The sequence below is a fragment of the Ambystoma mexicanum genome, chromosome 6p (assembly GCF_040938575.1).
Source record: "Ambystoma mexicanum isolate Mex_15411 chromosome 6p, UKY_AmexF1_1, whole genome shotgun sequence".
In the NCBI taxonomy this organism is placed as follows: Eukaryota; Metazoa; Chordata; class Amphibia; order Caudata; family Ambystomatidae; genus Ambystoma; species Ambystoma mexicanum.
Window position 1 is genome coordinate 624,949,217 of NC_090935.1, and position 24,993 is coordinate 624,974,209.

The 24,993-nt window shown below is 43.5% G+C and overlaps 1 protein-coding gene across 2 annotated transcripts in view; it reads left to right on the top strand.

The window, feature by feature from the left end:
• Positions 1-24,993, top strand: part of GFM2 (GTP dependent ribosome recycling factor mitochondrial 2) — a 925,389-nt gene that overhangs the window by 854,842 nt on the left and 45,554 nt on the right. For both annotated transcript variants that reach the window (XM_069627482.1, XM_069627483.1), the window contains exon 20: positions 2,071-2,253. In XM_069627482.1, the coding sequence (XP_069483583.1) occupies positions 2,071-2,253 (183 nt within the window). The remainder of the gene's footprint in view (positions 1-2,070; positions 2,254-24,993) is intronic.

Sequence of the window (24,993 nt, forward strand, 5' to 3'; positions counted from 1 at the left end):
CAGTAAAAACAGCTGTTCCCTGGATGAAGCCACAACTAAATAACACCTGCCACCTGCTCACTCCACAAGACAATTGTAGGGTGATAGAATCACCCGAGGATCAAAAATGGTGTCATTAAAAAGTAACCATCCCAGGAGCCAACAGTAGCAATCCCTCTGACTACAAAAATAAGATCAGGAGCCAAGAAAATCAAGAGGAAAAAGCATACAATTAGGGACTCTATTAAATAGGACAACAGAACCCCCCAAAAAGAAATTCTGCCTCGACATTACGAAGGCCAGGGTTTGGTTACGTTCTTTCCTTCATGAAAGGCTGTTTTCAGGGAAACCTTACTGTTTTGAATAACCCCCGCCATTTTGGAATATCGAGTCCCACAAAGATCCTGATAATTTCCCACCACATTTAATTGCTCGCCCACCTCACCAATGACCTGCTGATAGGGAAGGGTGTGTCGTTTCACAATTATGAGGACGAAACACAGTATTATTGAAACGTTAAGGTAATTTTACAGACACTGAGTTGCATTCAGACCTTATTTAACACACAAGCCTGGACAAGGGACAGCTGGCTCAGTGTAAAACCATAAAAAAATGTACTTCCTTCTACTTTCAACTCACCAACTAAAACCGAAATAAACACTTTTTGTCCTTAGATCCAGTAAATACTCAGGGCCACACACAATCTTTAGGAGTCATTTTTTACTCCCATTTTATGGATGTCCCAACACACACATTCTATCTCCAGTTCAAGTCTTTATTTAATGTCATTATGCCAAAATTGCCCCTTCTTATCAGAGTCAAACTGTGCTACCATACCTACAGTGATTACTCAATTGCTGGGACGTTCTTTTTCTGGGTGCTAATGAAGACCCCTTACATCATCTTCGGTCCTACAAAATGTAGCTGCGTGGATAGGAACAGACTCCTGTGAGCAGGCTCAGATCTTGCCTATCTGAGAGGTTGCACTGGCCGCATTTTAATGCTTGGATCACCTTTAAGGCTCTCGCCTTTGCTCACAGTGCCTTGTATGGTTTATTTTTGAGACAAGGTAAAATGGTATAACTCTTGAAAAAATATCTGTTCTAGAAACAATGTTTAATATCAGTAGTTCTTTGCTATAATGTAAGCAAACCCCTAGGCTGCTCCTTTCAGCTCTGAATTGTTAAACTTTGGAACGCATTGTCTTAGGATGTACGTATGGCTGATCATCTCCTTACCGTTCGGGCCCATGTGGCACCAGTCATCTTCCAGTAAATGTGTCATTGTTCCGTCACTGCATGGTCTGCAGCCCTTCTGATGGATGGTCTGGTTATTATGTGCTTTATAAATAATCAATCAAATGGGAACCACATCTGATAGGCCTGCTCAGTGAGCTCTGCTCCCGCATAGAGACCTACAGGTCACAGGATCAAATAACATCAGAGCTAACTCAACCCTTCATGCTTTGGATTAAGGCGCTATATAAATAACACATCATTATCTTTATCATCATTATAAAAGTCAGTGAAATGAGTAATATCGTTGTGGCAATGTTTTTTTCTGAACGCATGCACGTTTGTGTATATTAGTTTCTGGCTTATAAATGGCTTTCCTAGTAAGCATCGTCCTAGCCCACTAAATAAGCAAGTACTAAATCTGTAAAAATATTTTCACAGAAAGGAGGAGGAACTGTACTCTGAATTATTTTTCATCCTCAAGTTCTTTACAGCTGAAACAAGAGATCTTTTTCCTTTTATGGCAGAAGAAGTGCAAAACCTGCTTCATATGGACGTAGGATCTGCTTGTATTTTGTTTGGACCAAAGCATTCAGTTATAGTGTCACTTGACTGAAATCCACCTTTCATTTTTTTTGTTTTATTCTAAATGTAGTCAAAATGTAATAACCACAATGCATGTCCATGTCATGCACACCTGTCGAAAATAGAGGTGTACTATAGGTAACCTGTTTAGATTCAATTTGAAGGCCCATCTATATGCGTCAAATGTTGTAAGCCAATGCACAATTCTAACAATACAAAAATGTAAGTGTGCCCCTGAAATGTCTGACTGTTTCTAAATGTTTGTTTTTAGGCACTGAAGAAAGCTGAAAAGCAAGTTTTGGAGCCCTTAATGAATCTTGAGATCACAGTGAGCGAAGACTATATAAGTGTAGTATTGGCTGACCTTGCACGACGTAGAGGCAACATTCAGGACATACAAAGCCGCCATGATAACAAAGTTGTGGTTGTGTCTGTTCCACTGGCAGACATGATGGTATGTAACTATGTCATTTTTTTTTAATGAAAATGATATAGTTTATATATAAACTTTTAATTTTGTCTCTTTAGAAAAAGGTTACACTTCTTTTGTTAAGTTTGCACATCTTATATCAATCTAAACAGCTTCATAGAACAGGAAAATCAAATATAACACTGAAACAATCTGAGTTGGGTTACTACACCGGATTAGCCAGATCCAGTACGTTATTAAAGAACTGAACAATGGTATATATCAGTTTTTTTGTCATTGCCGCTCAGTATCAAAGTCCATCTGGATTCGGTATCTAATTGCTGGGTGGAGATCTTAAAGAGGTCATCAAAGAGGCCTCTCTTTTGTGTGAGCGCTGGACAGAGCATGATGATATGGTGCAGGGTTTACTTTCTGATCCAGGACAGAACGACAGAATTGATCAGTCGTAAGTATTTGTCTAGTTTTCGCTAACCTATACCGAGTCGGGATAATATTCAAGTGAAATTTCATAAAACAGTCACAAATATTTTGGTCCATAAAGAGAGCCAAATATCTAGGGAGTTTGTTAATGTCCCGTATGTCGCTGGTGCATTGGAGATTCATAGTGTGCATTGATTTATCATGCATTGTTTTCATCCAGTCGTTTTGCTGGATTTTAACTTTAGCGTGTTGTGAACGCTGAACTAGCATTTCTGTGGAGATGTCTTTGTTTATTAGTTGCTTTTCTAACTCGTGTTCCCAAGCTTTCAGTATTGTGTTATTCATTGCGTTAGGAATGGCACAAAGTATTTGGATGGCTGGCGTTTTATCGTTGTTCAGCAACTTACGAAATAGTTCCAGTTGTTTCCATCGAACGATCGATGCCAATGACTGAGTTACTACTTCAAATCTTATTCTAGCCATTGGGAAGTTGTTAGGAAGTTTCAAAGTTTTCTGCGAAAAGAAAGCTTTGAGCCTTTGCCAGTCAATCTGTGCTGCTTTGATCATTGATTCACTCCCATATGTTGTAATGGGTATGACTTTTTGTCTATAGTACGCGATAATGGGCTTGAACGAGAACTTTCCATATTTTCTGTGGAGAACGCAGTCTTGTCTAGCTAAAGACTGCATTTGCCCTTCAATGCTGGTCAACCATTCTTTTTCGGACTTAGATTGGTTTATCATCATTCCGAGATATTTGAAAGTAGTCACTTCTACCAGATCTTTCTCATCTAATGTGAGCTTTAGGCGTCGGATGTTTTTTCTTGAGTTGTTGGTTAGTTTCACTATTTTTGTTTTTTTTACGTTAATTTGGAGTTCATTGAGTTTCGTATATTCTCCCACCACCCGCAAGTTATTTTGTAAGCCAGTTGTCGTTTTGTCTAGTAGCACAATGTCATCCGCGTACATCATATTCTGAATCGGCACAGAATTGATTTTTGGAGGGTTGAGTGAATTGACTATTAGATGGTCTTCAAAGTCGGATGTAAATAGGTTGTACAGGGTTGTCGCAAGAGGGCATCCCTGTTTCAGACCGTTCCATGTCCTTATTGGAGCAGTGACAGCTCCTTCTTTTGAGAGTCTGATGGTGATTGAAGTATTGGCATACAGAAGTTTAATCTGCTCGATAATCTCCAATGGGCACTTGTAAGCCACAGGTTTGTCCCACAGTTTTTGCCTGTTAATGGCATCAAAGGCCATGTGAAGATCTACGAAGGCTACACAAAGCTGAGTGTTATTCTGTATGGATTCATGCTTGATGAGATTTAGGATAAGGAGGTTCACATTGGTTCCACCATTTGCTGAAAATCCCATTTGTCGAATTGCAAATCTATTTGTTTCACCCACACAGTAAGTTTTTTTTAGCATTTAGGAAGCAAACAATTTGCCCAAGGGATCCAAGAGGGCGATGAGTCTGTAGTTGGACAGCTCGCCCCTATCGCCTTGTTTAAAAATCGGGATGAGCGTAGCCATTTTCTAGGTGGTAGGTATCTGATTTAGTTTATCAATTTGGACGAAAAGTGTGTCCATCAAATTCACCCAGATCTCTGGGGCCTGTTTCACAATGGCATTGGAAAGTTTGTCTGGGCACGTGAGGCATTAATATTGATAATCATCTCAAATATTTCCTGTTTATCCCAAGTTAGCTTCCACTTCTTATGCTGGGATATTTCAGCAATGGTATCATCTGAAGGTTGTGCTATATAGAGGGTGGAAAAATGTTGGAGCCATTTATTTTCAGGAACGTTTGACAAAAGCTGATTCTGGAACTGGGAATTGTTACTAATCAAATTCCAGAATTCTCTCGTATTACGGTTTCTGCAGGTGGCCAATATGGCTTCTGCATCCGTTTGTTGCAGTGTCATTGTGTGAGATTTTTTCCAGTTGGAATAAGTTTGTTTGGCTCTTTTAATTTTCTGAATATGATCTGTGCTGATATTTGTTATCCACAGTCGTAGATTTTTTTGCAGAACTTTCTTTTCTTCTGCCAATTCAAGGTTATAGTGATGTTTATGAATCTTTTTTCCTCCAAAGGGCCCCTTTTTTACGGAACGGAATCAGGAGCCATTCATAGTTCAGTTTTTCAGTATCTTCCATGCTTGCTTTTTGGAAGAGAGTCGGTAAGTTACTTGATTGTCTTTGGCTTATTCTCAGTCTGGTATTCGCACTGTTGAGCTCCAACTGTGGAAGGTGTTGTTTCTTTCTCTGGGGAGTCAAATCTGAGCCATGTATTGTGAGAATATGATGGTCACTCTTCGTGGTTTGGATAATTTCAGATTTCACTAATAAATTATTGAGACCCATAGACAAGTATATATAGTCGATTATTGCACTGGAATTCCCACGAGACCAAGTAGGTATCATAAGATTTTGATCGTCTACGGTTTGCCCAGTGAGGATCAAATTTCTGATGGTTGTTTCTTTGATCCAACAGCGAGATCTTATCGAAAGGTTGCTGTGAGCTAAGGGTAAGCCATTTGATGCGGATATATGGATATTAAGATCTCCGCAAATTATGAAATTGATGTTTTGATATTTGGCGACTAAATTGTCGATGGTCATAAAAATACCATCTAGAAAATGATCATCGTTAATCGGCACCGGGTTCCAGTATAAGTTCATAATCACTATAAATCAGCAGAGGGACGTGTTGGTAACATTTTGTTTTAATTGAGTGGGTTTGTTCTTAATCTTTATGATCGTATTTTGTGTCCATGGGTTGATGTTCACGGCCTCGACTAAGCTCCAATCCGGATTGATTTTACTCATGGTAAGGAGGCGGGAGGAAGCTCTTGCTTGCTTTCTTTGTACAGCAGGGTTCAGGAAGGCTAAGAATCCATCACAGAAAGGTGTGTTAATGATCCACGTTTCTTGGGAGCATAAAATTTGAAAGGATTCGAGTACAGGAGGTATTTGGTCAAACAAATGGGAATGGCCTCTAGTATTCCATGAGCATAAAGACCAGTTGAATTCAGCTTGTGTTTTTGGTGGTTATGAATTGTAGTTCATTTCTTTAGTTTCATTTGATCGGTTTCCATCATATTCTCGCAACATAAAATGTTTTGTATAGCTAGTTGTATAGCTATGTCATTAAGTTAGCTGTTTAAGTTTCGGCACCTGTACAACAAATTGCTCAGGAGATTGAGAGATCAAGAGCAATTTCTCCTATATGTGTCGGACCCAATGACATGTTTGGTAACTGTTTCCAAATCTTTGAGTGCATGTGGGGGGCGGGAATGAGAGGCAATAACCCTATGAATCTGACATGTCGCATTTTCTATTCAAATTAGATTTTTTTATCATCATTTCAACATACAGCAAATATCAAACATATTCAGATCAGTAAAAACTCAAATAAATAACTACAACATATCCACACACCTTCACCGTACCAACACCTGTATCTGCAGCCCAAAGATCGAAAACATAAGGATCCAGTTCAAGCATATAATATAATATCTCCAAAGAAAAAGGTCAGAAACTGCCATACCTTTTAGCTCCAGCTCCCTCATTTTATCCACAATTGGGAAGTCCCAAGACCGTTAGTCCCACAGGGAAAGTATCATTTTTGTTGGATATTGTAAAATTTCAAAAGCTCACCCTTGATCATTAAAACCAAGGTACTTTATCGTGCTGTGCAAACTTTTCTTTTCCTAATCATGGGGTCCCATAGCTTACCAAGTCAATCATTTACTGTGGGAGCATGTAGGGATTTCCAGTTAGCAGCAATAGTGGTTCTTACTGCCAATAAAACCTTTGCAATGAATTCCACATTTCATAGTGCATGAAACTCCTTCATAATCGCGCAAGAGTCAGACTGCAGGGGAATGAGGCAATCAAATTGCAGAAATATCATAGATCACTGTTTATATCTCATCCCAATAGCTCTGCAGTTTTAGGGCATGCCCACCAGATGTGAAGTTAAGTGCTCTCATTCACACAACATAGGCCTGATTTGCCTTTTGTGAAGTGTCTGTTGTGGTTAGGCATCAAATACCACTCTGGCACCCATGTTATAGGATTGTTCCACATGCTACACTAACCGAGATGTTTTCCAAAGTTTCTCCCAAGCATCTTTGTCTTGATCGTTCTGCAGATCTGTATGCCATTTAGAAGTAAATACAGGTAGGACACTGTCATTGTACACTTTTAGGCATCACAAAAAAATATATACTTTCAAGATTGCTCAATGATTTAAATACTATCTTTTCAAAGTTGATGCATGAAACATTCCCCCTGTTCAGAGGCTACAACATAAATTGCAAAGAACAGCCCACAACGTCTTCTTCAATGAGTTTCCTAGAGTTAAAGAAAGGAGGGATGAGGCAATCATTGAGGACTCACAGTTGTACTTCCTGATAATATCTTGATGGATACGGGCATGCCAGATCACCACGCATAGAGCAAGAAACTTGGTGTACCAAGCTCTTCCAGATAAATAGCATAATGATTTGTTTCTAAATGTTTGATAGTGGCGCTCTGAACAGGAATTAGGAGAGACTTAAATAGGTATAAAAGACATGGTAGTATATTAATTTCAGTGGATTGCATTCTCCCACAGCTTCCTCATCCAATAGGTACCCATTCCAGCGCCAACTGCTCGGAAACTTTTTCGACGGGGCCTAGTACGACTCGACTCAACGGTCGATCCGTCTTGACTCGACTGTGCCACTCGTTGACTCTGGATGTGACGTCGGCCGCCACATATACTATGTCACTATGCCCCCGTACCTTTCGTCAATATGTTCGCTTCTAAGGCGTGCAGGTTTAAGGGTTGTCAAGACTGCAACTCCAAGATGTCGATCACCGACCTGCATGGCATTTGCTTGTGGTGTTTTAGTAAATATGACAGTGTCGAGGAGTGCGGCTCGTGCTTACAAATGAATCCCAAGTCGTTGGGGGGAGGGATCAGCTAAATTAGCGCTCCAGCGCCCTCTGTCAAAATCCCCAGCTCGGTCTACCATCTGGTCATCGGAACAAGAGACAGAGGGCCCCATGCCCGAAAAGGAGAGGATGACGGGTATCGTAAAAAAGCAAAGAAACATTCCCACTCCCAAAGCCATTCAACGTCTTCCAGAGCCCTCAGCTCGGCCTCCTCCAACTCTCTGCGGGTGAGCCATATTTCCAAACAGAGAATTGGGGGGGTAGATCCTTATCCTCTGCAGGTGCCTCCCTCTAGAACAGCATCCCTGCCTCTCTCTGTCTTGAGCCGGACCTCCTTAAGTTCCGGAAACTCCTCAAGACCTTCCTCTTCGCTTCTTCTTCTTCTCCCCTGCTAACCTACTTTCTCTTCTCTCCTGCTTCCCTTCCTTTTCTCTTCCCCAACCTACTCAGTTCGCTGACTGGTCGCCTGGTGCACCTCCAGAGCCTCACAGGTCCCAGACTTCCTTGCCAGTCCTGCACTGGGAATACGGGCCTCTGGGCCCCTGCACTCTGCTCTGTATTACTGCACTCGGAATATGTTCCATGAGAGTGACAACCACTCTGTACTTAACCCAGGCCCCTGCTGGGCTGGGCGCACTTGTCCCCCTCCCTCTCCCTCAGACTCCTGTCTGTGGACTTGCTCGACCTTGACTGTACTAAGCCTAGCAGGTTTGTCTGCCCTGTCATCCATCTGTCTCCCCTCCATAGCTTGGTTGTGCCTGATATACTCATGCATAGGCACATATACCAACCTTTGTTTCTGTATGTCCTTCTCTCCCCCCCCCCTTGTCTCCCCACTCTTTGCCGCGCTCTTATACCAGTAGAAATGCCTCTGGCCTAGTATGCTAGTTAGTGCTGTTAGATCATTCGGAATCTTCAAGGTCTAAGAATGACTACTTTATTCCCTTGTTCCCTTCCCGCCTTGAAGCGCTTTGCAGAACTTCACTTTGTGTATAAGCGCTTTATAAATAAACAATTCCGATTACAAAATATCCTCCTCACATAAGATAAAAAGTGCAATCGACGCAGGCACGACTCCTGATTCATCGGAGGAACGCTGTAAAATCTGCCTGACTTCGGGCACGTCAGAAGAAGAGTGGGAGGTATTCAAGGAGCAAATAATCCAAATGTCTAAGACATCTGCAGCAGGTACGACTCTTGTCTTGACGCTGCAGGCTCCTATGGCAGCAGTTGCACCAGAGATTCCGGCGTCAAGGTTGCCAAGTCTGCTCATACGCCCTTGTGCGCGACCATGACTACTGAGAAACCAGCCATAGTCCCAAAGGGCCCAGAGTTTCCAGTGCTGTTAAGCCTGGTGCAAACGTCGAAATCGGTGCCGACAATCGTTCGTTTAAACCAGCACAAGTTCAGCATTCTTCAACGTGATGTGGTTGATTTTCGATGATGGGGGACCAAGTGCTTTTTGGCCTCTGGCCTAGTGGGGAGTGCGGGAGTGCGGGAATGCGGGGGTGGGACTACTTTACCGATCAGGTAGTTTTGATTGCCCTTGCTAAAGGGTTTATCAACGCCAGGGGGTTAGATGCGCTTCTTGATCTTGACACCCAGAAGGCCATGCCTTAAGGTCACCCTAATGCGCCATACCGAAGGACTGTGAAGAGGATGGTTGAGGCATTGGGTAAGGGCACTCCAGCACTGACATCCTTGATAAGAGTCCACAAACAGAGAAGCCATTACCCGTTAATGCAGCCATCTCAGACCCCATTTCAACATTATGGTTGAGGTCTTGTTCCACTCCAGCTGTGTGATATAGAGATTACAAAAAAGTACTAGCCTTTCTTTTGTCTCATCCCAAGCCTTAAGGCTTTATAGTGCAAGCCTCTACAGTAAGCTCCAGACCAGCCATGCCCAGCTCTAACATGACTACAGATAGGGAATCTAAGAAGACTGATGCCCTAGCAAAAGATCTTAACCTCGGGCAGCATAGCCTTGAAGACAGTCAATGCATCATGTGCATTCGATAAATACTCTCACAGACTGTGGAGACTCATAGGATAGGCAGCAGAGCACATCCCGGCTGGTGAGATGAGGGATGGGTTTCTGCAGATGGTTGATGGCGGCAAAGAGGTGCCAAACACTGCAGTCTGGTCTGGACATCGCAGATTGTGTTGGACGTGCAATGGGGTCCTCTACTGTGGTGAGGAGGTCTGCCTACTTTTACAGCTCAGTGTTCTCGCAGAATGTCCAAGCTAAGCTGCTTTCGACTTTGAGCACCTTTTCAGCCTGAAAGGCGATGAAAAATCGCTTGTGTTAGCTGTGTAACAAGGTTCTGACCAAACAAAGGGGCGAGAGCAATCAGATTTACAGGGTATTGCCCTTACTCAATCTATATTTTAAACCAAAAGAACAGGCAAAAACACATCTGTATTGTTTTTAGTTGCAGCCAATATCGATCCAGAGAACAGCTCCAGATTAAGAAAACCCCAGTGTTAAGGACAAAGATTTGACTATTTATTATTTTGGGAGACAAGGCTGTGAAGGAAGACAGAAAGGATAGAACAAAGTTCTAACTATCCCTACATAATCCCATATCTAAGCTAGGTTGCGGTGGTGTAGTGCCTATCTAACAGGGATAGGATAAGAGATAGAATAACAATTTCTATTAATTGTAATACATTCAGCCTTGTTGGTCCTATACCACTCTCTTCCACTATGTGTGTGTATTTGGAAGAGAAATATAATAAAAAAGCGCACCAGGGAAACTACACGTGCTACATCTGTTAGGGTAATATCTACTTTAATAATCCATAGATTGTCTCACTGGCCCTGGGGAGCTAGGGTTAAAAAGACACAAACAGAAGAAAAAAAGAGAACAAAATATATTTTTTCTTCATAGAACAAGAAGATATTACAATCGCCACTCTCCGTCTGTGGATGTAATAAACTGACGGTGAGTGGGGATAGGTAAAAAGTTGGCTCAAACTCCAAAAATAGGCCAAATGTGTGCCTTTTAAGTGTAGCAAACACAGAAACCGGTTTCAGTGGCATAAACTTAAATTGAGCTACTTTCGTCAGGACAGTCTTCAGTCTCTCCGAACTGGTATCGTCACAGAAATGTAGACCAGATTTGAGAAACAGAATTGGGCAGATGGATTAATACTTTACCACCTCGCCATAGTTGTCATTGGACTGGATCAGTCTAGGAGGGAACCTATGGGCAAAAAAAGAATATGCACCATGGTCACTTCAAGGCTGCTGTCTTCCAGTAACTTGGTTATGAATCAACACATTACTTCAAGTAATTCATATGTACAACAATTGTTGAAAATAACACCACATTTAGCTAAATAAACAATTAGTTGACTGGTTGTTTGTTTCCTTCTTGGCCAAAGCTTGTGCCCTATTCGTTATTACTAGGTTAGTACTGTCTTATCACGTCTCACCCAATGTGTGTGTGGCGTGCGGGAACCCAATTATAGTGAGAAAGCCCCATTCAGTGAAAAAAAGGGGATCAAAGGGAGGGGTTAAACTCACCTTGTATAGCGTATCCCTTTGTGGTCTGGTAGTTGGATGTACTCTCCATACAAAAGTTATGCTAGTATCCAGTCCACACACTCCTTATCTGTAACAGATATAAATGGTATTGTATTTTAGAGCCGCGTCAAAATTTGCAGCATGCTTTCTAATGCGAGCCGCTCCGGCATCGGCTAGGTGTATAACCTAACCTTCCACGACAGAGTAAACTCGCATTATTTCGTCTCCAGAGTGTTGCATATTTATTGTTAAGCCAGATATGAGTTCGAATCAAGCACTTACTTGTTTGTCGTTCCTATAGTGCCATACTCTGTATGTAGTTACGGCCAGCAAAGAAACACGTTCTTTGTGGTTTGTTTTCGGGAGTCCTCTTATGGGCTCTATTTCCGTGTCACATGATTAAAGGATCATGTGTCACATGGGCGTATCTCTACATGTAAGGGCTTCATCCAGAAGTCAGGCTGGATCAATATACGAAACATGGATTCCTCCTGGACAAAGTCAGGCACGGTACAGTGCTTCCCCCACTATATATCAGAGGCAATCAATATATTGTTTTATATTATATACTCAGCTCTGAACTAACACAGTTGGTCCCGGATTTCTGCCTACTAAAGAAAAGGAGGTTTACCTTGTACTCCTTCCTTTCGAGATGCATAAAGGCTTCCATGTCGCGTGATTGAGTTTGTGTCTAGATGCATACGGGTTTGGTCCGTAGGACAGAGTCGATTTTTCTACAGTGCCCAAGTGTCCTCTAGCACAGGGTCACGTAGGGCACTGGGCCATGACAGTTATCTATAAGGATACTCAATATTTATTAGCATCAATATATTAAACACAGTTTGATCAATATCTAGCCTATGTAATCATGGCTAATGATTGCCATGGTATATTTTCATTTAGCCCCAATCGGTCCGTTTTCAAACGGAACACCCGAAAATGGGTTATATCACCTCCTCTTCTTGGACACTTTACCTTTTCTATAATTGTCCATTCTAGTTCTTTTGCCTTATGTTTAAGCGTGGTAAAATGATCAACCAGTGGAGCATTTTCCCGTTGGGTCCTAATACATGACATATGCTCTTGAATACGTTTCTTTACTGGCCTGGTGGTCATGCCAATATATTTTTTGTCACATGGGCATTTTATCATATAAATGACATTGGGTGTGTTACAATTTGTCAGAGAATTTTGTTTCCAGGGTGTCTTCAAACCTAGATTTAAGGTTTTTGTACGTTGTGTGAGTGTGCATACATTGCATTGGCCACATGGTGTATGACCATTTGGAGCTACATAGTTCCATAATGTTGTCTGATCAGTAGCTTCATCTGTATGTGTGTATGAATTTATCAGTGTCTCTCAGGTTCCTTCTCTTTTTCATTGCAAAGCGATGTATTGGTAGACTAACTGGCCCTATATTTAATATGGCCATAGTTTGATGATTTCCCTTTTGATTTGATTGATCTTGTTAGAGTAGCTGAAGACTGCAGTAATAGTTTTCTCTCCAACTGGACACTCTTTTTGTTGCAAGGTGATGTCACGTGGTATGTTTCTTGCACTTTTTCTTGGAGTTTTTATGTTTTTTTTGGGGTATCCGCATTCCAGGAGGCGGTCTGTCAAAATTCTTGACTGTATGTCATATTCCTGTAGGCTGGAGCAATTTCTCCTATAGCGCAGGAACTGGCCGAACGGCAGGTTTTCTCAGAGACTTCTAGGATGAAAACTCGAGTATTTTAGTAATGAGTTACGATCCGTTGGTTTACGAAAAACCGTGGTCGCCAATTTGCCAATCTTGGCTGTTATTTCCACATCGAGGAAATGTATAGTATCTTTAGATATACAGTGGGCCTCATTACGAGTCCGCCGGTAACCATGCCGGAAATTCCGGCAGGTTACCGCCGGACTCGTATTACCATTCTGCCTCCGTGATTGCCGGAATCACCAGGGCATTACAACCCCAGTGACCCGGTAATTCCGGAGGCGGAAATCGGTAAATCCCCATTCCCATGGAGTCCCATAGGACTCCATGGAGATGGGGACCATGGAAACCCCGGCTCCGTCTATGACAGAGCCGTTGTTTCCATGTCCGCCTGCAGGCGGGTGGTGTTAAACCCGCCAGGTCAGATCTGGCGGGTGTGACACCTCCCGCCTGCAGGACTCTTAATCAGCCGGTCCGGAAAGAACAGTGGTGGCATTTTTACCACCCCCGTTCTTTCCGGACCGGCTGACTCGTAACGAGGCCCAGTGTGTACATTTTAGATACCTATTCCTCGAGTTTAGCCAAATCAGGAATTCTTTAAATGCTGCTTCGGTTCCTGTAAAGATGGCCAAGACGTTGTCAATATACCGAGTATAGAGGGTGACCTGGGATATGAATGGATTCGATGCTTGGTATATATGTGTCTCTTCAAATTTGGCGACGTACAGGTTGGCCAAGGACAGGCAAAGGTGGCCCCCATCGCTGTGCCAGAACACTGCTGATAGAACGTGTCTTTGTACAGAAAGAAATTCTTTGTTAGTGCTATCTCAGCTAGTTGTACGATAAACTCTATTGGGATCTCTGGCGAGATAACCAGGTCAAAAAGCACCTTTTCTACAATTTCTAGTGTAGCTGCCTGAGGAATGTTTGTATATAGAGAGTCTACGTCTAATTTAAAACGCTCATTGTGTCCTTTATATATGATCGCATCTTTGGGATCTGAGGCCTCAGAAAAAAATCTACAAATTGTGACAGTGGTTCCAGGATAGATTCGATCCCGGCCACTATCGGTCGTCCTGGAGGGGGCAAGGTCCCCTTGTGCACTTTGGGCAATGCATAGAAGACAGGTATTTTTTTAAATTTAGGATTTAGAAAAGCAGCTTCTTTCGTACTGATGTATCCCTCGCATATTGGCTGCAACTAAAAACAATACAGATGTGTTTTTGCCTGTTCTTTTGTGTTAGCTATGTAGCAACCTGCAAAGCAATCCTTCAGCCTCTCCTCTCGGGGAAGGGGCTACAGGTGGTACATTCTGTTTGGAAGTAGGGCACAGCTCACGTAAGCCAGGGCATGGGCGTTTATTGCATCCTGGATGGGGCAGAGGGGCCTCTAAAGCCCAGCAGTAGCTGCGGCAGGGGCGTTGGCATCCACTAAGCCGTTTTCAGTTATCCCCACACATTTCCCCGGGTGGGGGGGAGTAAGAATTTCCTAGCACTTGCTTCAGTGGACACCGAATAATCTCTGATGCCTGGGCATTGCAGCTCATCGAATTGGGGTACGGGCTTCCATTTTTAAGCAAACTGCCAAACAGACCATCCCCCACCCCCTCCCTCAACAGCAACCGGGGCAGGAGCTCCAGTAAGAACTGAGAGCCCCGTTATTGAAGGGTGCCGTGAAAGAAGTGCCACCTGAGCAGTGAGGATTGTGCTGTGTAAGGAAGGAATGGTATCAAACAGAGATCACAGGTGAGGGGTGTTTATTGAACTTCAATTGGGTTGGAAAAACACCTATCTAATCCTAAATCTAAAGATGGGAGCAAGCTACGACCATCAAATAATAATACAGTCCTAGTGGTGTCTTGTCAAAATAGAAGGGCCTATGCTAATAAACCTATTGCCAATCCTTACTTCTAAAGACAAATGGTGTGGGAAACAATGTTATACAAAAGAAGTGTTCAAGAAATTATATGTCAGGATAGTTGAGCCGTTAGCTTTTCTTCCCCACATTTTCAGCACGGGACAAGGCAGCACACTCCAGCTTAGCACATGCTGTGGCTTTTCTAGCACGAGGATACAGTTCAAAATCTCTGTATTAGGGCCTTTTGTGCCAAAGTCTCTTTGCCATTTAAAGTCTCTTATTTCAGAGGGCCTGATGCGACAAACAAACACTCAAAGTTCCTTTCTCCTCAGGATTCTCATATGCACAACTTCTCTGGTGATTCACTGTTAACTCCCCGGTTCCCCCTCTGCCGGGCTCAGACCCACTTTACCACAAAACCTTTTATTGGTCTCCCTTTCTCGGGCTCGTACCAAATTTATCCCATTTTCCAAACTTTCTTTACTATGTAAAATTCAAAGACTTTTGACTGTGCGCAGGATATTCCTTCACCCGTCGAAGGACCACTTCGGTTCACAATTCTGTTCTCTTCTTGATACAACCCTTTAACTTTCACTTCTGCCACTTCTCAGCTAAATACCTTACAGAGATCTTCGATTGAGCACCCACTCAGTGCCAGACCATTATGTCAATGGTATTGTATTTTGCTTTCCATAGGTCAAACACTCATCAGCAGTTCCGCTTTACTTGCATCTTTTATCACACGCGTTTTAACAATGTTCATGCCAGCGCTCGCTATACAATGTTACTGCTTGCAACCTTGGCTTCAACACAGACTGGTGTTGTATCGTTCTCCCCAACTCGCCAGCTGTGTTGATTTCACTGACACTGCTTTGTTCTTGGAGCCAAGGACGGTACCACAGTGGCTGCTGCTTCACCTCACCTTGATTAGTGAGGCAGAAAGTCCCCGGGTGTCTCCGACACACAATACAGGATTCTTCAGCCTGGTTTCCTGGTGTACGCTTTTCTAATCTCGAGGGCTCTAGAAAGTAACGGTTTCTTGTCAGAAAGGTCAAAAGAATTTCCCTCCTTGCGATCCCCTCCTGTTTGGCTGTTTCCTCATTTGCTTTGCCTCGCTCAGAGTGTGCTCTCGTACTCTGCCTTTTATGCATGTGGGTAAGTTTACTAGAAGTCAGTTGTGAGTAATTCATTAATTGCCTGACCTCGCCTGACCAATGCATTGGGACATGTCAGTTACACTGCTCGGGTGTTAGTCTATTTTCTCCCATAGCGGGCTGTCCATGAGAAAGTGTTGTGTTGGAAAGGGCGAGAGAAGGTAGAATTCCTAGGTAACCTATCTGATAGGATGGGGCAAAGGTGTTACAGGGAAGGGGACAATATTTCTCGCCATTATTTTTTGGGAACCAGAAAATAACGGGAATACCAGCTGTGTGAAACCAGAAGGTGTCTCACCCACTAGTCCCGGGGTGGTATCTGTCATCCAGGTGGCCAGAACACGGCCATCGCTTTTGGATCCAGTTCCTGAGGGTGGACCAATGCGGGAGGATCACCTGGGTGAGGGGTCTTCGGGTAGTGGGACGCCGGATTGCGAGACACATTGTCCCCTTCCCCTCCCGAAGAAAGAGTCACAAGTGTCAGGCAAATGGTCGAGCTCTTCCAGAGCCACGACAGTCAACCAGCAGCTTCCTTCCTCTGGCTCTTGGGTATCATGGCTGCCTGCATTTGTCTGTTCCACAGGCCAGACTGCACATGCAGTCTCTGCAATGCCTGTTGAGGGATCCGTGGTTCCAGTACTTTGATGCCATGAAGGACATTCTCAAGGTGTCGAGGTCAGTGGCCAATGACCTATCTTGGGGGTCCAGCAGAGAAAACGTGGGATCCCTTCTGGCCTCTGTGGCCCCAGGCAGTCACTGATGCATCTCGGAAGGGTTGAGGCGCTCACTCCGGGGAACTGCAGGTGAGTGGCCTTTAGTCACCAATGGAATGCTGGTAGCATATAAACAGGCGGGCCATCAGGTTAGCTCTGATGGCATTTCCTCACTCCCTCAAGGGGAATCATGTCCGCCTTCTGACGGATAACACAGTGGCCATGCACAACCTCAACAAAAAGGCAGTGTTTGGTCTCAGCCCCTGTGCAAAGAGGCGCTGCAACTATGGTTCCGGTTGCTAGAGAACCAGAACCCCGCTTCTGCTGATCATCCAGCAGGAACGGAGATCGGGCTGGTGGATGCTCTGAGCAGGCCGAGCATGGTTTCACACAAGTGGGAAGTGTGCCAGGGAGTTCCCGAGGAGATCTTCGCTCAGTGGAGTATCCCGACAGTAGATCTGTTTGCCACAAGGTCCAACACAAATTACAGAAACAACTTTGGTCAAGGGAATTCCCAGCGAAAGGTGCACTAGGTGTGAGGGATCAGAAATGAAAGCCGGACACAAAGTTAGTCATGTTTTTGTTTTAAGACTTTTTATTCATACTTAAATGGGTTGGGAAAATGCCTCTCTGACCCTATTCCAAAAAGAAGTTTCCCTACCTAGAACCAAATACTAAGGGTCTGTCTTTGTTAGGATGTCATAAATCAAAAGCCGTCCTGGGAAATGTCTTTAACCTGGTATTTGCAAAAAGTATTCTTGAATAAAAATAGAACAACTCCAAGGTAAAGAATGGAAAAGACTTTAGTCCCAGAGGGTGGTTCCCTTCCCATAGATTATTCACTGGTATCACAAATGTCTCTGTGTTTAAAAGTTCTTGGTGTCGTTCTTGGCCCACAACAAACCTGTTCGACAACAACTGTTTAGCCTTGTAAGTTCTCCTTTAACAAAAGTTCCTTCTTTTAACACAGCTTCCTTCTTTGTTTAACAAACACTGTTTCTGCTTGGCATTCCTTGTAAGTTTGCAGTTTGCCTCATATACCCCCTGCCAGGACTCTTTATGCACTTCCAACTGCCTGGTGTACTCTCCTGCCTGTACTTCTCTTCTTGTACTTTTAACTGCTTTCCAGGATTTCATATATTATAGTTCCTCTCTACATCCAAGTAGCATATTTGTCTTTTCTAGGAAGGGTCTGGCTGTGTCAAAACAGACAATGGCCCTCATTACGACCCAGGCGTTGGACCATGGTGCTAATAGCACCATGGTCCATGCCGGTAACTTACCGACTCCGCCATGGCGGAATGGGGAATTACTGCCCCATTCCGCGGTTGGCGGGGCGGTAATTCCCCATGCCGCCATGGCCCTTCCCCATTCCCATTTTTGCCCCATAGGGCTCAATGGGACTGGGGAAGGCGCTAATTACGGCACCGTAAATTACAGTGCCGTAATTAGCTCCTAGGTCCCTTTACGGGTTGGTTTTTTAACGCCTGCTAAAAGCAGGCGTTAAAGTGCCACCCGCAAAGGGACCTCGTAATCAGGCGTTAAGGGTTTAACGGCGCCGCCACCTTTTACGGCGCCGTTAACCCCTTAACGCCTGGGTTGTAATGAGGGCCAATCCCTCAGTGGATAACACTCTGCATTGCAGAATGTTATCATAGAGCAGGTAAACATCTACCACCAGGCATCAGGGCACATGCCACTAGGGGTATGGCAGCATCATCTGTATTGACGAGAGGTGTACCAGTCAAGCAGTGGTCATCGCTCCGCACGTGCACCAAGCCTTACTGCTTGGATGTAGCATGTGGTTCAGACGCTGAATTCGATATAGCCGTTTTGCAGAGCTTCCTTGTCTAAGGGCTTTCATCCTGCCTGCACACTCTGTACTGCTTTGGGAGTCTTATCTGATCAGGTATCTGCGGGAGAATGCAATCCATTGAAGGAGAAATTACTTACCAGTTATGTTCTTTTATGGATTCTTCTCTGACAGATTCCTCATCATCCTCCCATCCAGCCCGCTATAAAAGTGGTCTGCAGTCTATATTTGGTTATCCTGTTCTTCCGGGACGAGGTTATGAATAATTAGGTATCAGGCACAGTTTGATGCCTTGATGTTGTAGTGCTGTTAGCTTGGAGGAGGGTGAAGAATTGGGTTACAGGGACATAGTGATGTAGTGTATATGGTGTCAGACGTCACGGTTGGAGCCAACGAGTGTCACGGTTGAGTCAACAGGGATCGACTGTCATGACTTGCTACGCCCCTGTCGAAAAAGGTTTCTGAGCAGCTGATGCTAGAATGGATATCTATCTGATGAGCCATCAGGAGAAGAATCCATAGAGAGAACATTACTGGTAAGTAATTTCCCCTTTAATCAGTACAATCCTGCCAAATCAGAAAATTGTCTGATTTTGCCACGAACAGAGGTTATTCTTGATGCCAATAAGAATAAATGACCTTATACAGAGCAATATTCTTGGGAGAGCGAAAACATGTTATACTATTACTGACCCAACAGAAAGGAATAGATGCTTTCAGGGGTTCAAGATCCATTGAAGTCAGACTAAAGTTCGGCGCCTCACTTTTATCAATATTAATCTTGATTCTCAAGACCTTTCCGAATCCTAGTATCAATTGTAACGGCACCAGGATAGAGAGGCTAGGGTCGGTCACTGTACAAATTCACCAGCAAGCATCATTTTATGTGAGGTATCTTTGTATGGGATGCTTTTGATATGGTCCGTATACAATTTTCACCCAATCCAAATGTTTCCATAATGGCTCACAGGAAAGGCCACTCAACATAGTTGACTGTCTTCTTCACGCTGAGGGCTATGAGGACTGACTGGGCACACATTTTATGGCAATGTCAACAAGGTCTAGAACTTTCATGATATTGGGAGCTTGCAATCCATTTACACATCAGGCAGGCCTCTCTTCACCCACACCCCCATATTATCTTTGCTAAGACGTTATCTACTTTATTTGCCAATCTTTCGGCATATCACCATTCAGAAATGCTATCGGCAATAAGGTGAGCAGCTACTTGAATTACAACTAGCTCTTAGGAGTTAAATAAATCTTTACTTCACCCATGATGTCAGTAATAAGGCATTCTTCCCACGGCCAATAAATCGGGCCAATAAGTTGCTTGGTAAACACTGGGAAGCCATCAGACCCGGCACTTTGTTTATCTTTGCATACTTTATTGTCACCAATATCTCTTCCTTAATGACCTAACTGCCCTAACTGTTCTCTTTGTTTACTGTCATCATGGAGCAGTCCCTGAGAAACTAAGATGTAATTCCTGTGACCCGCCACAAAGTGCTGCTTAGTGTAAAGATTTTGACCTAAATTCAAATGCTTTGTTCTTTGCTTAATGGGTGAATGGTGAACCTACCATCCATCCGTTTTTATCTCAGGCATATGGTTCACGTGAACTCTTGCTTTTAACTTGCAAGCCAGTTTTATTGCCATTTACATAACATTTTTGATTGGTTTCAAGCAAAGCATTCTTTGCTCTGTCTGCTACAAGGATGTTTAGTTGTGTGCGAGCCCCTTTCAATCTGTGGAAGTCACTGTGAGAGTCCAGTTTCCTTGTATTTCCTCTAAAGCCAGTGACATTCGGCAGTGAGTTCCACAAACTACTAGGATCACAATGTATTAACTCCTGAATAAGAAAAACTCTGTGGGTGCCTTAAAGGCATCACTTTGTATGCCTAACTTGCCTGTGGGCCAGTGTTTTGTTACAGAGAATTGAGTAGTGTTTGTGGCAGTTTAGTGTTAAACTGCTGCATCTTTCAATAAACCTAGATTCAACTGGCAAGAGATTGGGACATGATCAGAGTGTGCTATTCCTTATGGATGTGTGCAGTGTATGTTGAAGTCCACAGTCTATAAAAGGTCTAACCTATTCTGGAAAGAATCCTACGAGAATGAAAAAAATCATGTTTTTCTGGGTGTTATTGTTTACAAGCATCCTGTAACCCTGCCTCATTCAAGAAGCTCGAATTCGATACTAGTAGGCCCCCTTCCTACTATCCAAATTATCATCCATGGGCAAAAAGAGATTTCTTCCTTTTATTCAGTGCACATACCAAAATGATTATCACTTGACCATTAAGCTCCCCTGAGATGCATAACTTCCCTCTTCGTCCATAATGATATTTAAGGGTTTGAAATGCACATTGTGATGAAATAATATACCTACCTTTTTCTCTTTAGCCAGTGGGAACAAATGTGTGGGAAAATGCTTAGAATTAAATCTACAGGTGTGGTGTCTCTTGAAGGCACCTGCCATTTGCTTGGTACTGCTTAGGCATATGCAAAAGTCGCAGCATTTTGTTAGGGGAATTTAGGCCCTTTGCAGCATTTGAACTTCAGCTGCGAAATTCACAAGATTTGTGTAAGTGACAGGATGGAACTATGGCCATTGGATCCGTGAAGCACCTCATCCCGTACCCAATAAAATTCAAACCTTGTAACCATTATGGAAGTAATTGATAATCTGACACGAAATGGGATCACCCCAGGCCCAAACATAGGGCATGATAGGTTAGGATAAATGGTCCGACCCTCAAAACTGTGCACATCTCCATAAATCCCAAAGTCCTACACCATTTTAAGAAACGGATAAATATGTTGCAAAACCTTTTAAGAAATCCACGAGGTGTCCAGGTTTATTTTCCAGGGATTTAGACACCTTGCCAGGTCCGCCCCCTGGAAGACCTGCACTTCTAGGATCAGAACTGGCATCTAACAAGTCTTTGAATATTGTATGTATGGGGTTTATAAAGCACACACCTAGCTGTGAGGCTACAGAGTGCTATGCAAAGGGGTTGATTGGTCCCATCTATAATTTTGTCTTGGATCTAACCATCTCTCCAGCATTGAATAAACTAGAAACCTGATCAGAGTGGAACAACCACCATCCTACCGATAACTCACTGTAGTAGGACAAAAGCTATGTTTTACAACAGTTATCTCAAGTGTTCATCTGTAAAGCTGATGGCACGTTTTCTGTTTCTCTCCTTGAAGTTCTGTCTGACCCAGCACCTGTCAGGTTTACATGAGTCAGAACACTCTTGCAAGACCACCCCAGTTAGGGATGCTGCCTCTGCCAGGAAGATTTATATTCAATGTCTTCTTGCTTAGGTTTGTCTGTTACCAGCTTGAATGCCTGTATCATTTGCAATGTTATAGCTGCAGTATCTTGAAGATGAGGGGCTGCCCTTGATCTGAGATGGTGCCCCTTTCTGCAATACTTTAGATGGTTTTCCTTTTCAGGACACAAGTGGAACCTCATTGTAATATCTCTTGGTGCCACAGGCGGCCTTCTACACAGCAGGACCACTCTGCTCCCAATCAAGGGTCAGTTCACCCTGAAAAATATCCAAGTGGCCTTGAACATTTGTATGATCCAGCCTTTAAGATTAGTTCCTTCCCCTCGATAAGACTCTGAATCCTCAGGTTTGTTCTCTGATGACGGTTTTTGAGGTTTTCAATCTTCGACTTTTCCTTGGCTTACTTTGTGCCATCCAAGCCCGCCCACGTGCTAAAAAGGCAATTCCTACGGGCCTGCACTGTTGTTTTATTCTCCTTCACTAATTAACTCAGCTGCTCAGTTTCTTGCTTTAGGTCAGTTAGGGTCTTGTGCATATTGGCCATATTAACCTGTACCCCCTGCTTCACCAAGACAGTTATGTTGTCTTTTAGTGAGGAAAGGCAGTCCAGTTGATCTTTTTCTTCTTTGTCAGAGGAGCCGTAGACAATTTGGAACTCTTTTTACTTCTAAAGCATCATGTATGTGGTAATGCATTATCTCAGATGCTATAATGGTGATCTTTGTTAGCAACCAGAGTGAGGTACGTGTCATCTCTTTGTGCAAAGTCTTGCGTGATGACATCTATAAGTGTTAAACTACGCATGCAAGGAACCTTAGGACACCACAGTGCATCTAATCAGATCAGACCGTTCACGGCGGAGTGATTAAGCTGGATGTAGGCAGCAAGGTCCAATTTCCCCTTCCATGAATCTTTAACAGCTGCTCCTCTTCTAACTGCCAAAGGAGTATCAAAGAAGAACAGTAATGGCAGAATTACCTAGTATAGGCTTAGCCCAAGTCCGTGTCCTAGTCTACTTCTGCAGAGGTCTGTCCTTGAGGCACCTACGCTCCAATGAAAGAGCCCAGCATCTGTTGTAACTTAGCTTGCTAATCTACCAGGGGAGCGGGTTCCACTTTAATCTGTTCAGAGATTAGGTTGAAATCTCATATGTAAAGCTAATAGGCTAACAGAGCATCCCCCTTGTTTCTACATACTGGATGAGTAGACGAAGCGCTTCACTCAGCGGGTAAATCACCTTCTAGAAGAATGTTTCAGCTTGAGTGTCTACTAAAGACAGTAGGTTATAAAATGGTGTGGATGAGGTGTTCAGTAGTCTCTGCACACAGGCGCTGCTTTAAAAGCATGCAAATCTTCTTTAGCAATCGGGACGGGCTTCTCTGCAGAGGTTTCTTAACCAGCACTTTCTAATTACATTTGGGGTAAAGGACTGTTCATGTGGGTGATCAGACCTTGTGTTGCGGTCCACCCGGTTGTTGCTTCACTGTTTTCCAAAGGTGAGTCTACTGCCTCATCTAAAACTCTGTGCACTGCGAAGGTGCCACAGCACTACACCCTCAGTTGTGGTTTCTTCTCTTACATGCTGCGGCGGGTGGGAGGGAGACCAGCAAAGAAGAGGGCTCATCGCTGACTATTTCACCACCAACTCTCTCCGAGTAGAGGACGCCACTCATCCTGCTGCCAAGATCACAGTGCTATATACTTGTGTGGCGAACACCCAGCTTGCTGTCTCTTTAAGCGACTGCGTTGCAGGGTGGCGATCATTTGTGGAACCTGCTGTTCGGAAGAAGCCTCATAGAGCCAGTCAGCTGCTATACCTCTTCCTGCATCATGTGCCACATCCATTTCCCGTAGTTCGCTTTGGTTGGGATTGGCAAGCTGAATGCAAACCAGTATAGCCGGGGCATGAGACTTAGTTGGCTGTTATGGTCAATGCCGGTGTAATGTGAGAAATCCCTACCTGTCAAAAATGTCTTATCGGTAGGAAAATTTGACAGCATTGGCATGTCACATTTTCCTTCCTGTCAAAATCCTACAGCTAGGAAACTTTGAGCGTGTAGGATAATTTGACCACAATGGTTATGTCATTGTCTCCCAACCATCAGAAAATCATAGATTCAGGAACCTGTAGTGAAAACTTAAGGGATACAAATAATTGACATGGTAGGGATATTTGACGACAAAGGGAATGGCACCTAGCAAAAACTGGCATTACACCAGCCAGCACCCCGGCCCTTATGTAACTTTCATATAGGTTTGCATATTTCTTTCAGCAACATAAAATGTTGTCAACGTTCCTTATTCATTCTCCTCCTCTGGCCCTCTTAAAACACCAACCTCTCCCTGCCACATCTTCCTTTCTCTTCCCTAACACATCCATCCGATATCACCTTACTTTATCTTCTCTTTCCTCCAATCTCCTGCTTATTCCTTTCATCTCTTCCATGCTGTCTCCTCATCTACAAACTTCCACACCTTGGAGTAGGCCATGGCCCTTTTTATACTTCACTATGTTGCAGAGTTTGGAAATGGGGTTGAGACACTGGAGAATTCTCCATATACCAACCTTTGGGCCCACAGGGGCCCTCTTAACACATGTCCCCTCTCAAAGATCTAACTCTGTCACACCACCCTCTTTGCATCTGGCATCCAAACCTGCTTTGGGCCCTCACATGCTTGTATAATCCACAAAACTTGATGAAACAAATGAAGGAAGAAAATGACTTCCAAAAAGACACAAAGTGCAGAAGATCATTGCAACTTGAAAAGAGGAACGTGCTAATGGCACTTCAGCAGTCCCAAACAACATTCAATTGAAGATTTATTGGCATAGCATGAAAAAGAATGTAGCTGAATAGAGTGTCTCTGAAAGCCACATAGAGCTACTGATGAACCCTTCCAGCCTCAAATTGCTTGACTCAACACTTCATGCTCTCCGCCAACAAACTGCTCCCACACATTCCTCACTGCATTTTGCTTTCTCACCGTCTTCCTATTTCTCGGCTTCACCAGTTCCCCACCCACAAAACTATAATTTTTATAATGCATTTTAAGGGACTCACTACTCTTTCAGCAACCTTGCACGCACACACACACGCATCCAATCACCTTGCGTATCTCAAAAGTGTTTATCTTCTCATCCAAAGACATTTGGCCTACCTACATTTTGGATAAACTGAGAAGTTTGTTACACTAGGATACTAGTTTAGCCATATGCAGCCTTCCACAATAAGATCCATTGTTCTAGAGCAACTTACCATTATTGGCCTACAAGGTACAGTATTATGCTATAGTATTTATTTTGCTTTAAGCGCAAAGGCCTATGGTC